The sequence below is a fragment of the Lonchura striata genome, chromosome 6 (assembly GCF_050655825.1).
Source record: "Lonchura striata isolate lonStrDom1 chromosome 6, ASM5065582v1, whole genome shotgun sequence".
NCBI lineage: Eukaryota > Metazoa > Chordata > Aves > Passeriformes > Estrildidae > Lonchura > Lonchura striata.
The window spans coordinates 35,627,027-35,640,770 of NC_140708.1; the positions used below are offsets into that span (position 1 = coordinate 35,627,027).

General features: G+C 41.7%; 1 protein-coding gene across 3 annotated transcripts in view; it reads left to right on the forward strand.

The window, feature by feature from the left end:
• Positions 1-13,744, forward strand: part of GRK5 (G protein-coupled receptor kinase 5) — a 147,389-nt gene that overhangs the window by 109,885 nt on the left and 23,760 nt on the right. For 2 of the 3 annotated variants that reach the window (XM_021529270.4, XM_085582910.1), the window contains exons 5-6: positions 10,643-10,743; positions 13,610-13,702. In XM_021529270.4, coding sequence (XP_021384945.1) covers positions 10,643-10,743; positions 13,610-13,702 — 194 coding nt within the window. Of the gene's footprint in view, positions 1-10,642; positions 10,744-13,605; positions 13,703-13,744 lie in introns of all 3 variants that reach the window. The other variant, XM_031505298.3, reaches the window with a different exon arrangement.

Below are 13,744 nucleotides of genomic sequence, written 5' to 3' on the forward strand. Positions count from 1 at the left end.
CAGTTAATTCTGAAAGACTTTCAAGTCCATTCAGCTTTCCCAGAAACAGCCTCTTCTGCCTGAAAATTTTGCTCACATGGGAAAAAAGGAATCAGCCTTTTCCAGCTGTCTGGAACACTGACTTGCAAAACATCCAGAAATCTGCAGGAGATGGCTTTTGTGTGTTTGCACAGAATGACATTAAAATAGACCTCTGGTGAGTCCAGCCCCTTGCATTCCCAGCACTCAGCCTTGGAGGCATCTGGATTGGAGAGATGAGATGACTCTCTCTGCCCACTGGCTGCAGGGAGCCTGGGGAGACTCTGAGTGTCTCAGCTTTAGATGATCAAAGTGTGATGAGTGAATTCCATCCTAGGTCTCATGCAGAATACATTAAATTACCTTGCATGGCGTATCCACACAGGTTTCTGTGCACAATTTCTCAATAGTTCAGGAGTCCTTTGAAGAGCTGACCTCCACAGCCCATCCATTCCCCCACTTGCTGCAACTTTGCTGGTTGGTTCAGTTTCAGATTTCTGAAACTAAAAGTATAATGGATCAGCTAATGTCTCTCCAAGCTCAGGATTCCTTGTGCTAAACTCAGAAATAGTAACAGGAAACCCCAACAAAGAAGAAGGCTCTATTTGAATGAAGAGAATGAAGAGGCACATGGTGAGAATGGAAGTTAATCATACCTTATTTCTCACCTGATTCCCTTGTAATAGGAAATTAGGATTCTGGAAAAACATCTGGAGACTTCAGTATCTGAGCAGCCTCACAAGAACAGGTCAGGCAAATTCCAGTGAGGTGCCTGAGGCTGACACCTTTGGCTGGGATGATGCAACTAGAAGAATCAGTAATTTGGTAGACTGTGCTATTTTAACTTGGAACCAGGAATCACAGGGTTTTAAAAGTCACAAAAAAAAAAAAAATTCCTTAAAATATTGCTTGATAAGTGTAAAAAGGGAGATTTTAAAAATATATATTTTTTTTACAAATTGATTTAGAAATAACCAGCATATTTAAATTGCGGATATATGACTCTTCAAGCTATTAATGTTTAATTTTTTTCCCAGTAGTCCAACAACACTGTAAAGTAATTTAACCTGCTTGCCAAGCTTTAGCTTGTATGCTATTTTTTTTAACCAAGTTTTGACCTGAGTCAAAAATCAAGCATATAGCAAGTTTATTATCTTTGCACTGATGTTGTTTGTCCAACAAGCAAAAGTGAGGAAGAGTGGAATATGCTACAGCAAACAGTGTGTCATTCCCTACAATAAATGTCTTCCCTCCCAGTTCCTTGCAGATGGCTGTTACCATTTAATTGCTAATGGGTTGTGTGATCCAGGTGATGTGGGAATTCCCCATTTCCAGCAGGGATTTTGTTTGCCTTCCTGTGTGTTTTTTCCAGTCTTTCTGTGAGTGGGTCACTGGTTCCTGCCTGATTTGTTTCCTAATTCTTTTCGAGACCTTCCCAGACTCTCTTTTGGTTTTTCATTTTTTTATTCAAATGTTTCCTCCGATTTTGACCTGGAAAAAGATGAAGGCAAATTCAATAGAGTCCCCCCTGCACGTGATGGCAAAACAGCCCTTGAGTGGAGCTGAGTGTGGATCAGGCTCCAGCCTGCAAGGGAAGGGTTACTCCTGTTTACAGCCTTGTGTCTCAGGAGTGAATTCAAGCAGGGATCTGTTTGTTTTCCTGCAAGAAAGCCATTCAGTAATGTTGAGGTTGTGAGTGTTTATCTGTTTAGGGGTTGTTGTTTTTTGTTTTGTTTTGTTTTGTTTTTTTTTTTTTGTTTTTTTTTTTGTGTTTTTTTTTTTTTGTTTTTTTTTCTTAAATGGAACAAATGACATTTGGCTTAGCAGAGGAAGCCAGGCTATGGCTATTGCAACATCAGGTTGCTTGTTAATGTTTAGGCCATCCATCAGTGCAGGAGGATGTTAAAAGGTAGGAAGGTCCTGATAAGAGGCTGGACACTGGATATTATCCAAACCTATTAAGCACATGTGACAAGAGAAAAAAAATTCCTGAGAAGAGAAGCTTTCAGAATTGTCCTGTCATGTTTGCTGTTAGTAATAGTGGGAATACATTGTTCTCCTAAAAAGCTTTATCAAATACCTGTCTGCTTGTAGCCATGGCTTTGTTGCTAACAAAACTGGTTCTGTGACACTCCAAAGGATTGTGAGCAGCCTCACTGTGGGATGGACAGAAAATCCTGCTTGACACAAACCTTCTCTTCTCAGTTCATTAAGCTGCCCTCCTCATCCTGCTGACAGGTTATTTCATCTATTTTCATCCTTTAATCTGGGGGAACGCTTTTAAAGCAGAAAAAGGGCAACAACAAACAAAACAAAACTTTCCCTTCTCCTGCTTTAAAAGCAAATTTATTTTAAACTATCTCAGCTGGCTGGTTTATGAGCACCCCTCGACCAATAAATCTATTGTCTACAGAAAGGAGGAAAAATGTGTTTCTTTGGTGAAGAAACCTCTATGAGCATGTTTCTAAAGAATAATTTTAAAAGTATGGGGAGGGAAGGACTAGGGTTTGAAGATCCAGAAAAAAATCCTGCCAAGCACTTCTTGTGAGGCCACATTTCTCACTAATTGAAGTCAAAAACATATCTTCTGTGCTGACCAGTTTAGATTCTTAAAATAAGCTGTACCAAAACCCCCATAGCTGGTTGGGACTGTGGTGAGTGTTTCTGTTTAATTGAAGCGTAAAAAGTCTGCAGCTGATTCACTGGACTTACAAAAGGAGATGATGAAGCAACTAAATTTTGTCTCAAGGGACAATTTGTTATTTCAAAATTACTTTCTATGGTGATTTGGGTGTTTAAGCTCTGGTCACCAATAGGAGCCAGGAAGAATTTTCTCCTTCTTGAGCCTAGGCAGTCTTTTCCTTTGTTGCTCCGAAACTCCTGTTGTGGTTATGCCCCCATATTTCTCTGAATCAAATAAGTCAACATTCCAAGGAAACCACGCTTTGGACAGAAAAGCTGTATGGGGGAACATGTTGACTCACACCATTTGCATGGCAGTTGCAAATGGAGCAGAAGTGTGGCTTCTAGAAAGGAGCAGCTACAAAAATGTCTGCTGAGAAGAGGAAAAACAGGGTATAGCCAGATAGCAGACCCTGTTGCTGACTAACAGGAGAGCCAAAAAATAATTCATATACTTCCCATGCACTTGTCAGAAGGGAAACCTCAGAGGCTGCTGTTCTCCCAAGGAAGGGCATGGTTCTAGACTACAGCTTGTATCCCAGCTCCAAAGGGGAAGGATGCTGGGAGCTCAGGGAGGAAACTTCTCCTTTTTCTGCTGCTGAGTTTGCTGAGGCACCAGAGGTAACCTGAGAAGTCCAGGGCAGGTGAGGGAGCCTGAAGCTGCTCCAGATCTACCAGGAGAACTGAGGAGGTAGCGTGGCCCTTTGTGCAGTGCAGCCCCTCCAGGCTGGAACATGCTCAGCTGCTTGCTGAGGGCTCTGCTCTCTCCAGTCATTGTATTTTTCTGTGTGTCAACACATGTTTTGATAGTTTAGTAGCATATGAGGGAAAACAGATTTGTCATGACTCCAGATCAGCTTGCAGCAGCAAAATAAACCCCACAGCTGACAGGCACTGATGATTTGCTTCACTCAAATAGCAAGTGATCCTGCGCTGGGTATTGGGATTGGGCTCGATATTTTCTCTGCCACTGACCCCCTCTGAAATCCTGGATGAGATATTTCATATCTTTGGCCCCTGCTCCCACTGCCAGGGCTGGTGAGGTTGGTTTGCTTTGGAAGCTCTGGCTCCCACGATGTGTCTGTAGTGCCTGGCACTACGGACCCCCATTCTTAGGTGTGATGTCTACACACTGCTGTAATCAATAAATCCCTACTAATAACACAGCTGCCTTCCATGCTCCCCATCCACCTCACTGCCAATTCCTGCATCTCAAAGCTAATATCCTGGAATTATGAAGCCTTTTGCTTTACTGGTTCGCCTCATACCAACCCAAATGACTGTGGCAGGGAAAAAAAAAAAAGTAAAAAGAAAATGCAGACGTTGATTAAAGTGTTGCAGCTGTTCCTCATGTAGAATTGGCTGTTTACTACACATTCAGCTCAAGCTGAATAGATAAGATCAGACAGGGAAAGGCAAAAGAACGTTCCAAGATTTCTTTGTGTAACACCAAAAGGCATCAGGAGACTGCGTGGAGAGTGCTGGGATCCTTTCCCTCACCAGGAATGCCCAACTTTGATTTCCCAAAATCGAAACACAACATTCCATCTCCTCATCTGCTGCTCTTCTCTGGATTTCTTGATGGGACTCAGTAATCTTAAAGGTCTTTCCCAACCTAAAGAACTCTGGATTCCCCCTGTCAGCCTCTTCACACTTTCCCTCAGTCAGTCCCTGGCTGCATGGTTGGAACTTCCCTGGCTGGAGCTTAGGCTGCTGGATAAAGCCAGAATTTCCAGGTTTTCGTGTGTGAACTCTTCTTGTCTGATCATGCATCATCTCACACAAATTCATTTTAGCCTGTTTCTGTCATAGTTTTGAGGGCTTTACTAGTAGCAAGAGTGTGTGGAGATTTTCAAACAGATTATATGTGGAACATTGCTGTCAACATCTGAAAATACACATATCATGAAGACAAATGCTTGGAAGGCAGTTTGAGAGGCAGCTCAAGAAAAGTTACAGCTTGAACTATTGTCCTTTGACTGAAACGTTTTTAATTGTTCTAAGCCAGTTTGTTGTGGAATGTTTTCATAACCTGAAACATAACATATGCTGCACGTTATTTATTTTACACAAGTGACTTTTATAATAACTCACCATGTTTCAGTATCAGCTGCATGCCTGAAACTTGCCAGGAAAGCAGTTGTGTTTGTGACAGAAGTTTGCATGAGGTCTATTCAATCTAAAGAGTGTGGAATCTTTCTGGTTCATATGGCTTCTGTAGTGATGAACAGTTATGCTTTAAGGCAGCCTGATGACTCACATCCACTGGCAGGAGCTGGTATGAAATGAAAGCCTGTACTTCTAGGTTTCTATTCTTTATTCACTAATTGCAAGGGACAATTGGACTGATTTGAGGAATCTCAGCATCTCTAGCTTTCATTTATCTCAGTGTGACTTCTTTGATTTCAGTCGCAGGTGATGATCAAATCTTCTGCAAAACACATCTCTCAACCTCCTGTGCACTGTTCTGTAAAATATTGTGAGATTGCCACCTAGCTCATGAAGACTTAATCCTGCAATGAAGATTTAATATTTTGTGGTTCTTAGATGAAAGTCATTGTGTAAGGATGAAGAATTACCTTCAAACTATGGACCTACTCTGTTTCTTACAAAGTCAGTCTGGCCAAGCTCAATGCTTTCCCTTTTTCTGGTCTGAACTTTAGGGATCTCCAAGCCATGCCATTTATTTTTTTAGGAGACAGTGATGATTGAGACAAGTCTTTGAAACAGGATTGTTAATTTGCAGAGGAGATTCTTATCCCTTTACTCAGAGCTGCAGGTTTCCTTTGGTGAGCACTCAGCAAACAAACTCCCTTCCTCATCTCTTTTCATGGCCATGCCTGTGCCTGTGCCAGTGTTTTGCAAAATCATTGGTACAAAGGACTGGGAAAGGGCTCAAGAGCCTCTTGCATTGAACAGAGATCAAATACATTTAGATGATCAACAGATGTCTGAGTGCCCTTGGACGTCTTTCAGACCTCTGAGAATGGATTCCACAATATTCACAGGCCTGTTCTTCTGCTTCCTTGTGTGAAAAATTAGAATAAAAAACCTTCATATCCAATTAAGTGGATTTCTTCACATCATCCCCCCAGAGCAGACTAGAACATGCAGAATAATTGATCCCTGCCCTTTTTATTTAAAATATTTCTATATTAAAATACCTTTATCAAGTTTCACCCTTGCTTTTCCAGACTAAACAGATCTAGTTCCTCAATGCTCTGGACTCTGGGAATAACTGGGGACATCTGCTTCCCACCTCACCCCAGTTCCACAAGTGGGAACCCCAGCTGCTGGGCTGCCAGAAAAATGCTTCTGTTCCTTGAAAGCACACCACGTCTTGACCGAGGTCATGCACAGTAAATGTTTGGAAAAGTTTTTTTTTTTTATGTCACAAGAAAAGGTAGAACAAACAACACATCTGTTGAAAAAGTAAAAGAGAAGGTCTTTTGAATGCTTCCCTTGGTACTGCCAGCACTTCAGCTTGTTTGATGAAGAATTGGATTTGCTGATGGATCAGCAGAAGGTCGGATGTCCCCCACACAGTCGCAGGGGAAGCACTGGGAGATGTTGTGAGTTGCTTGGCAAACACATAGAGATGACTTTAGGAGGTTTTTTTGATGGCTGTCCTGTTCAGTGAACTCAGCAAAGACTGGGTCTTGGAGGTCTGAGTGAAATTGCCTGTAGCAAAACTTACAGAGCTGTCAGAAAAGGAGAGGCCACGTTTTAAAGGGTAGCAATGCAACATGACATTCAAAACAACAGATGATGGGGAGCCACAGAGCCTGGAAGCTTTCATCTGATCTGAATCAGACTTTGCTACTCTTCAGTACTTCAGTGGTGTGCCAGGCCATGGGCAGCACCAGGCACTGCTGCTGGACAGGGCTCTGCTGGCATCCAGACTTTTTGTGGACACAAACACAACTAACCCTGAGCATATCAGCTGTTCTCGTGCCATTTATGGAAAGGGAAAAGCATCTGAGAGGAACTCTTCTATAAAGACAGAAAAGAAAATAATTTCAAAGTGGAGACTTTTCTCAGGGTGGGCTAATGGCACTCAGAAGTAACTGAATATCCATTTATTGTGTCTCAAATAGCCACTAACACAATTCCTAGTCACATTCTTTTCTTAAAAATTAAATGGGAGAGTATCATAAAACTGAGTTATTGCTATGCCAGCAAAATATTTGTAGAGAGGTTTTCAGTTTCTGGCCATAAAAGACAAGGTACAGGAGGTAGGAGATTTTGGTTAAAACCTGGTAAAAGTATTGTGGACTTTTGGACTATTATTAAAATGTCTGATTAATAAGGATAGTGTGATAAGACAAATTTTTGTTGTAGGATCAACTTCATCACGCCTTGTGCTGCCATGAATCTGGTTTCAATTCCATCAGCTTTACCCTAGTGTTAATCAGTTGGTTTGACTGGCATAATTTCTGATTACATTCTTTTAAGTGAGATCAAGAATCTCTTTCTTTGCCTTCAGGAAACAGAGTAGCCATTAGGGGAAATATGGAACTATACTTGTAACTCCCCAGTGTTTTGTTTCGAATGCAAGAAAGTGTAACTGGTTTCTGCAGGTGTTTCTGAAGAGTTAGCAGAATATTCTTTGTCACAACCTCAGATGTAATGGTCTTAATCACAGAGCATGGCTCTCCTAGCTGCCACAGGACATTTAATATGTTGGAAAAGGTGTCTCTGTTCCCTTGTAAAAACCAAATTTGCTTCTACAGCCATTGCCCATAATGCAGCAGGAGAATGGTGTTAATAACAATTTCATTGTGGCTTCAGAAACCTGCACCTCTCCAGGGAAGAAGCAACTTTTTCATCTGTAAATGGCCAAAGAATTACCTTTGGAAGGTTTCACTCTTGGGATCCAAAGGCTTGCACACAAAACCTGTGCTACCTAATGGTTCTCCAGGGGAGAAAAAGTAGGTTGGTAGGTTGGGTTTTGGGTTGTAATTGTTTCTGGCTTTGTTTGAACTTCTGAAGGCTGTGGGTATGCACAGTATTCACACAGGGAAAGTGGCAGCCATGGCTGTTCAATGGGAGCAGTGGGAACTGGGAAGTCTCGAGGAGATTCTCAGGAAGGATCACACAAAGGCTCCCTGGAGCCTTTGGAAAGAGTTGGGTATGTTCTTCCCAGGCATGTGGTGCCCTGCACTCTGTGAAGGGCTGTAGAATAGCACAAAGTGTTTTGCAGTGTCTACAGAAGCTTTAGAAATGATCAGCCTTTGTGACAAAAAAAACCAAAACTTTCTTCCTTGTTATGGCAAATGGAGTGGTCTGGGGAAGTGTTTGCACTGCACTCTAAGGCTTTAATCCATGCACAGGATTTCAGTGAGTTCATGTCTTTGCCTACCTTGATATTGTTACCTTGCTCAAGTTTGTGCAGAGGAAGTAAAGACTCAGAGGTCAGCAATGAGTGGTTTTGAAAAACCTAGTGGTGACTGTATCTCCCACAAACTTGGAGAGAGGAATCAGTTTGTGTAATTTTTAAATACTTCCCACATTGTCTTACTTACTATTTCTTTTGCTCATTCTCCCCCCCTTTCACTACAAGAATTTAATTTCCTCTCTATGAATAAGAGTTAGCTGATGCTTATAATTTATTTCTTAAAATGTACTTAGATCTCAGACAAAGTTTGATGGAATTAGTACTCTCATAATGTGTCATGGGCATGATCTTCAACATTAACCTCAAGGCAGTTTACCTTCCACTGGGAAATGAATTCCCAAAGGGAGATGAAGTTGCCTGGCATGAGTAAGAATCAGGTCACTCGGTCTAAATGACTAATTATGCAGTTTAGTACTTAGCTTTTGGATTCCAGTTTTGACCTCTAAATGCAGAACAAGTTCCAGATGTAGCCAGCAGTAACTTCATTTTGAGGCCCCAGCACTTTTACTGAAATGCTGCTCCATTCACATCAAAAGACACTCCTGGTCCACAGCAGCACCAAAACTGTGGAGTTCAGGAGTGTTTTCTGTTCCCTGTTAATCAGAGAGATGATCATCTTGAACCAGGGCTTGGACCACTGGATTCACACAGCCACCTAGCAACTTTGGGCTTGTGTGTGAAAATGTGTATCCACTGAGTGCATAAATTTTAAATTAAAGGTATTCATTCATGTGCTTTCTAGCCAAATTTAACTGATAATCATTAGGCTTTTGTTCACATCTGAATGTTGCTTTAAAAGCCTTTGGTTCAGTCTGGTTTCCTGTCTTTTCCCCCAGTAGTTTCAGTGCTGTAGGGCTGGAAAACAGGAGGATTTTTTGTAGTTCTTTCATTGCTTCCCTCTTGCCTCTGCTTACTCTTGAACCAAAACTGGAACTTAGATTTTGTTGTGGGCATGTATAGTTACCTCAGTGGTCAATCTGAGAAAATCTGGCTTTGTCTCAGTCTCTGCCTTTTAGATGTTAGCAGGAGGGGCTGATCTTCCTCTCAAGAAACTGTGAGACTTCTTAATTATTAGTAATCTACTGTGTCTGTGATTAAAAGTGGGTGTTCCCTAGGTATCTTTTGCTGAGGAGATGGAGGACTATATTGAGGAAATGAGGAAACATTTCAGGAAGGTCAGAGGTGTCCCCAGCACGTTCTGCAGATTGTCTGTCAAGGCTGAGCATTGCACAGCATGCACAGACAGTTCTGTAAACCATGTTCCTATTTAAAAACATTCAAGTGGAACAAACTTACTTTTTCATGTCACAAACCAGGATCATATTCACATTTCAGCAGTGGGAAGGAGAAGATAAAAGACTTAATTCAGCTTTCAACATGCTGGAGATTTTCTGTGGCTCCACCTCTGCCCCTTCCTCTGTCCTCATTCCCAGTGTTTTTGAACTCTGCCTGCAATGCATTTCAGTGCTTGCCAAGATATCTCTGACTAGGGGTGAGTTAATGAGAACATCTGGCCAGGAATGAGGGATGATGCTCTGTGCCCCACCCACTCAGCACATCTGGTGGTTGTGGGCATGGATGGGGGACCTTACTGAGCATTAAGGCTTCTGCAAGGAAAGAGGATTTTATCATCTATGGATGAGTTTATTGAAAATACCCAAATCCAATTGGTTATATAAAGGGACTGTCATGTACGTGGGAGAAATGCCTATAAATAGGTGCACACACACACACACAAATATACACTTTGTATTATAATTACAGTATACAGTTAATGTGTAAGGATGTGAACTGCCTAAAAAACTGTCTTTTTAGATAATTAGTCCCAAAAGTCCTAAACTGCTTAACCATCAAGGAATATTGCAAGACACCTCTCTGTGGTAAGGTTTTGCAGAGTTGAATATACATTCTCTCCAAAGGGAGGAGAGGATGAAAAGAGTTTGTGTGGTTGGTTGGCAAAGTTCCTTTTTGAAATTATTATTTTAAAGCTGCTGGTTTATTTTTGTCTAAGGATGAACTAAGGTGTCCAGATTCTTTTGTGAACATCTTTTTTATATATAGATAGGTGTAGATCTATATCAATAAGTACCAATGCTCTGCTCTTGTTTTGCATTGCTGGTTAAAAAAAAAATTATGGATTTTTCAGGCAGCACAATGAATCACCCATGAAGTGAAAACACTGGGCAAATTCTCTTTTGTTTAATAGAATGGGCTGTACACAGTTCAGGCCAGCACATTTTTCATGGGATGCAAGGGAGCAGTTCAAAGAATTGGCAAGGAGTGAGTCCTGCATATTCATGAGGCTGGGCAAGGAGGTGAAAGTACAGGAGAAGGCAGAAAAGCAATGTGAGGATAGAGTGGAATGTGGAGCGAGTTGCCACGGTATCCTATTTTACTGCTCTTTGACGTAAAGCTCCTTTGCTTTTACACAACCGCTGGAATTGAATGGAAGCAGCTCAGGGGCATCAATAATGAATGTGCCTCTCACACGTTGAGAGAGCAGAATCTCATTGGAGTTAATGTGCCCCTCTCTTCTCTCCCCAGTCTCCAGCCTATGTTCCCGAAGTCAGTCCAGAACTTATCCAGCAGACAGAGGAGAAACTCGAGAACAGCCCCTGCAAGGAGCTGTTCTCTCCCTGCACAAAGTAAGTATAACACGACACGCAAAGGGCTGCAGCCAGCAGCTTCTGAGGAATGAGGCAGGTAGAGACATTTCAGCCTGAGGCAGGTACCTTTGTCAGTCCTAGAGGCAGAGCTGACAAGCGGTGAAGTCATTTCATCTGAACAAAATATAATAAATATTTCCATGCCATTATATACGCTACACACAGGCACTTACTGTTTCAGGTATTTGACAGAGTGTTCCAGCCAAGCAAACCAGCCGTGGATTTCATGCTGTGTGAAAAGAGCTACAATGATAATGTATCCAAAGAAAACATCTCTGTTTCAAAGTGAATAAAAATTAAGTGGCTATACAGTCCATTTAGACAGAGGAATGTGCAAACTTGCTCCGCATGGCTTTTCCAGAAAATCTTCACCGGGAGAACGGGGCTTTTTTAATGCTTTCTGTCTGTCTGTGGCGCTAAAGCGAACGTGCATTATTTCCCCCTTTGTCTGGGAAAAGGCTTATCAGTTTCTGCAGCGATTTGTGCCATTATGTGCTAAAGCTCCAGGTATGCAATCTGCATTTGCAAACCCTGCCCCGAGCGCGTCCACGCCAGTAGATCATAAACCAATAAAAATATGAAAAGGAGGGATCATGGCACGCGGGCCCATGTGGTTTCTGGCGGAGCGCGGTTTGTTTTCCCTGGGTGATGTAATGGGGATTTGTAAAATTTGCTCCGCTGTCATTCATTGTTTTGACTCATTTCATTGACCTTTTCTGGTTCCAGTTATTCTTTGCGTTGGTAGGAGCTGTGGGTTATTTCTGGCCTTCTCTTCTAGCACAGGCAGTTTCCTTGCACTGGCCTGGTGTCCTGTAGAGATGCTCTGTAACTCGCACCAGTTGTGGGTGCCAGTCCCAGCGACAAAGGCAGAGCTGTGCTCCACACAAACCCCCCTGGTGCCTGTTTCCAGTTCTCAAATCGGTTTGAAAGCTGACAGTTCCCTCTAAAATGCACTTTGTTGTTGCCAAAGAGGGGAACTAAAAAGCAAACAACTGCTGAAAGGCAGCTATTGTTCTTTTAAAATACATGCAGTTTTTAATTAACTGAATGGAAAGGCCGAGCATTGGACACCACTTAATGCAGGCTCCTTCCTTCATCCCTGCTAAAACTCAGGAACGAGCCAGGTTTGGGACCTTGTTAATAAATATGCTGATCATTTCACACAGACTGAAATGAGGTCAAAAGGAAGTTTTAAAAAATTGCTGTTGGTGTTTACTGTTGCTGAATGATGTTCATTTTGGAGGGGCTCACAGTCAGACCAGAAAAGGGAGGCATACATACAAATATGAAGCCTGCTGTCCTGGAGGAGCAGGGATGGGATGAGTTCCATTCACATCTTCACAGATAAAAAAATCAGTCTGCAGGAAAAGTGCATGTATGTAACTTCTGCTATTACCTTTAATATTTTGACTGTCTACTCCTGCCCTCCTCCAATATCACCTAGAAATCTGATGTTGAATTTGGACATTTATTAAAGCAAATTAAGACTTACTTTTATTTCATTTTGTAATATTTAATCCATTAAGAGAATCTGTTATGATCTGTGTCCAGTCAAAGCTAATGAAGACAGCAACAATTTGACTTGTGCACACTGAACATGTGCAATTACCTGCCTTCTCCAAATTGATGGTGCAAGCATTTAAAAAAAAAATATTGTAACAGCTGAGAAATTCCAAAAATACTAGCTCATGAATGGGGAGGAACTGAACTGAGGAGACACATTACTCATGGTGACTTGCTTGCTCAGAGAACTGCCCCAGGGTAAGATATAGACTATCATCCCCAAACTAGAGCAGTCATTCAGAGAGGATTTCCTCCTTCCAGCAAGATTTAGAAATGTGTCTGTATGCCCTTAGACACAGACACAAGTGTGTCTGTATACACCCAGACAGAAATGCTCATTTCTTGGGGCACTTTTCACCCTAACCCAACTTCTGTCCTGCCAATGCTGCCAGCAGAGGTGGATGCCGGAGCCCCAGTAAGCAGAGCAAGAACCAGCACCAGCAGTTGTTAAAACAGCATGACCACCTTCATTTTAGACAACTCCCAGCTCAGACCATGTTTTCTTAATTCCAAACATTTGGCCTTTCTGATGGGATGGATGCCTGATGCCCTCTGACTGTTTTCTGCCTGTCATAAGCAACAGAATTTCTTCTCATATTTGCAGACTGATCTTTGTATTCCTTTATTCCTTCCATTATGCAAAAGGCTCCATCCACTGCATGAGCCCCAAAATTATTTTCTTGATCCAGAAGCAAATCCACATCCCTATTCAGACTTTTCTTTCTCTGTTTTACTCTAAAAAGCACATAGCTGTTAGGAAATCCCCTTTGACTTTGGCACATGTACTAATTCTTCTATATAGCAGGAATTGAAACTGAACTTTTTGCTCAAAATGATGCCTCAGATGGTCTCTCTTTGATAGAAATGGGCTTCAGCCAGAAATTTTCTGTCCAGATGTAAACATGCCTCAAAGTTTAGGAGCTCAGTAGCTGAGGATGTTGTTTCAGTTTACTAACAGAAGCAAAGACATTCACTGTGTGGTGGCTAACAACCTCTGTAAGAGTCCATTAAAGACAGTGGGAGTTGCCCTGATAATTTTCAGCAAGCAGCACCAGTATTCAGCACGATAAGGCCTCCTGTTATGAAATACATCAAGCACATCACTTTGTTTCTATACTGAAACAGTCAGCAAAATAAAGTACAAAATAAAGTGCAAAATAAAGTAGAAATAACATAATCCTACTGTAAAAGAAGTCTGGACTTTTCTCCTCTTGTTTTATTTATCTTTTTGGTCAAAGTTTAGGATTATAAAATGCTTATATATCCTTTTCATCTGAGATAGATCTGTCCTTGACCACCTCAGTGGGGAGCCATTCCAAGAGTACCTAAACAGCATGTACTTCGACAGGTTTCTCCAGTGGAAGTGGTTGGAAAGGTAAGTGTCACAATTTATTTTTTTTAATAAAAATAAATAAAA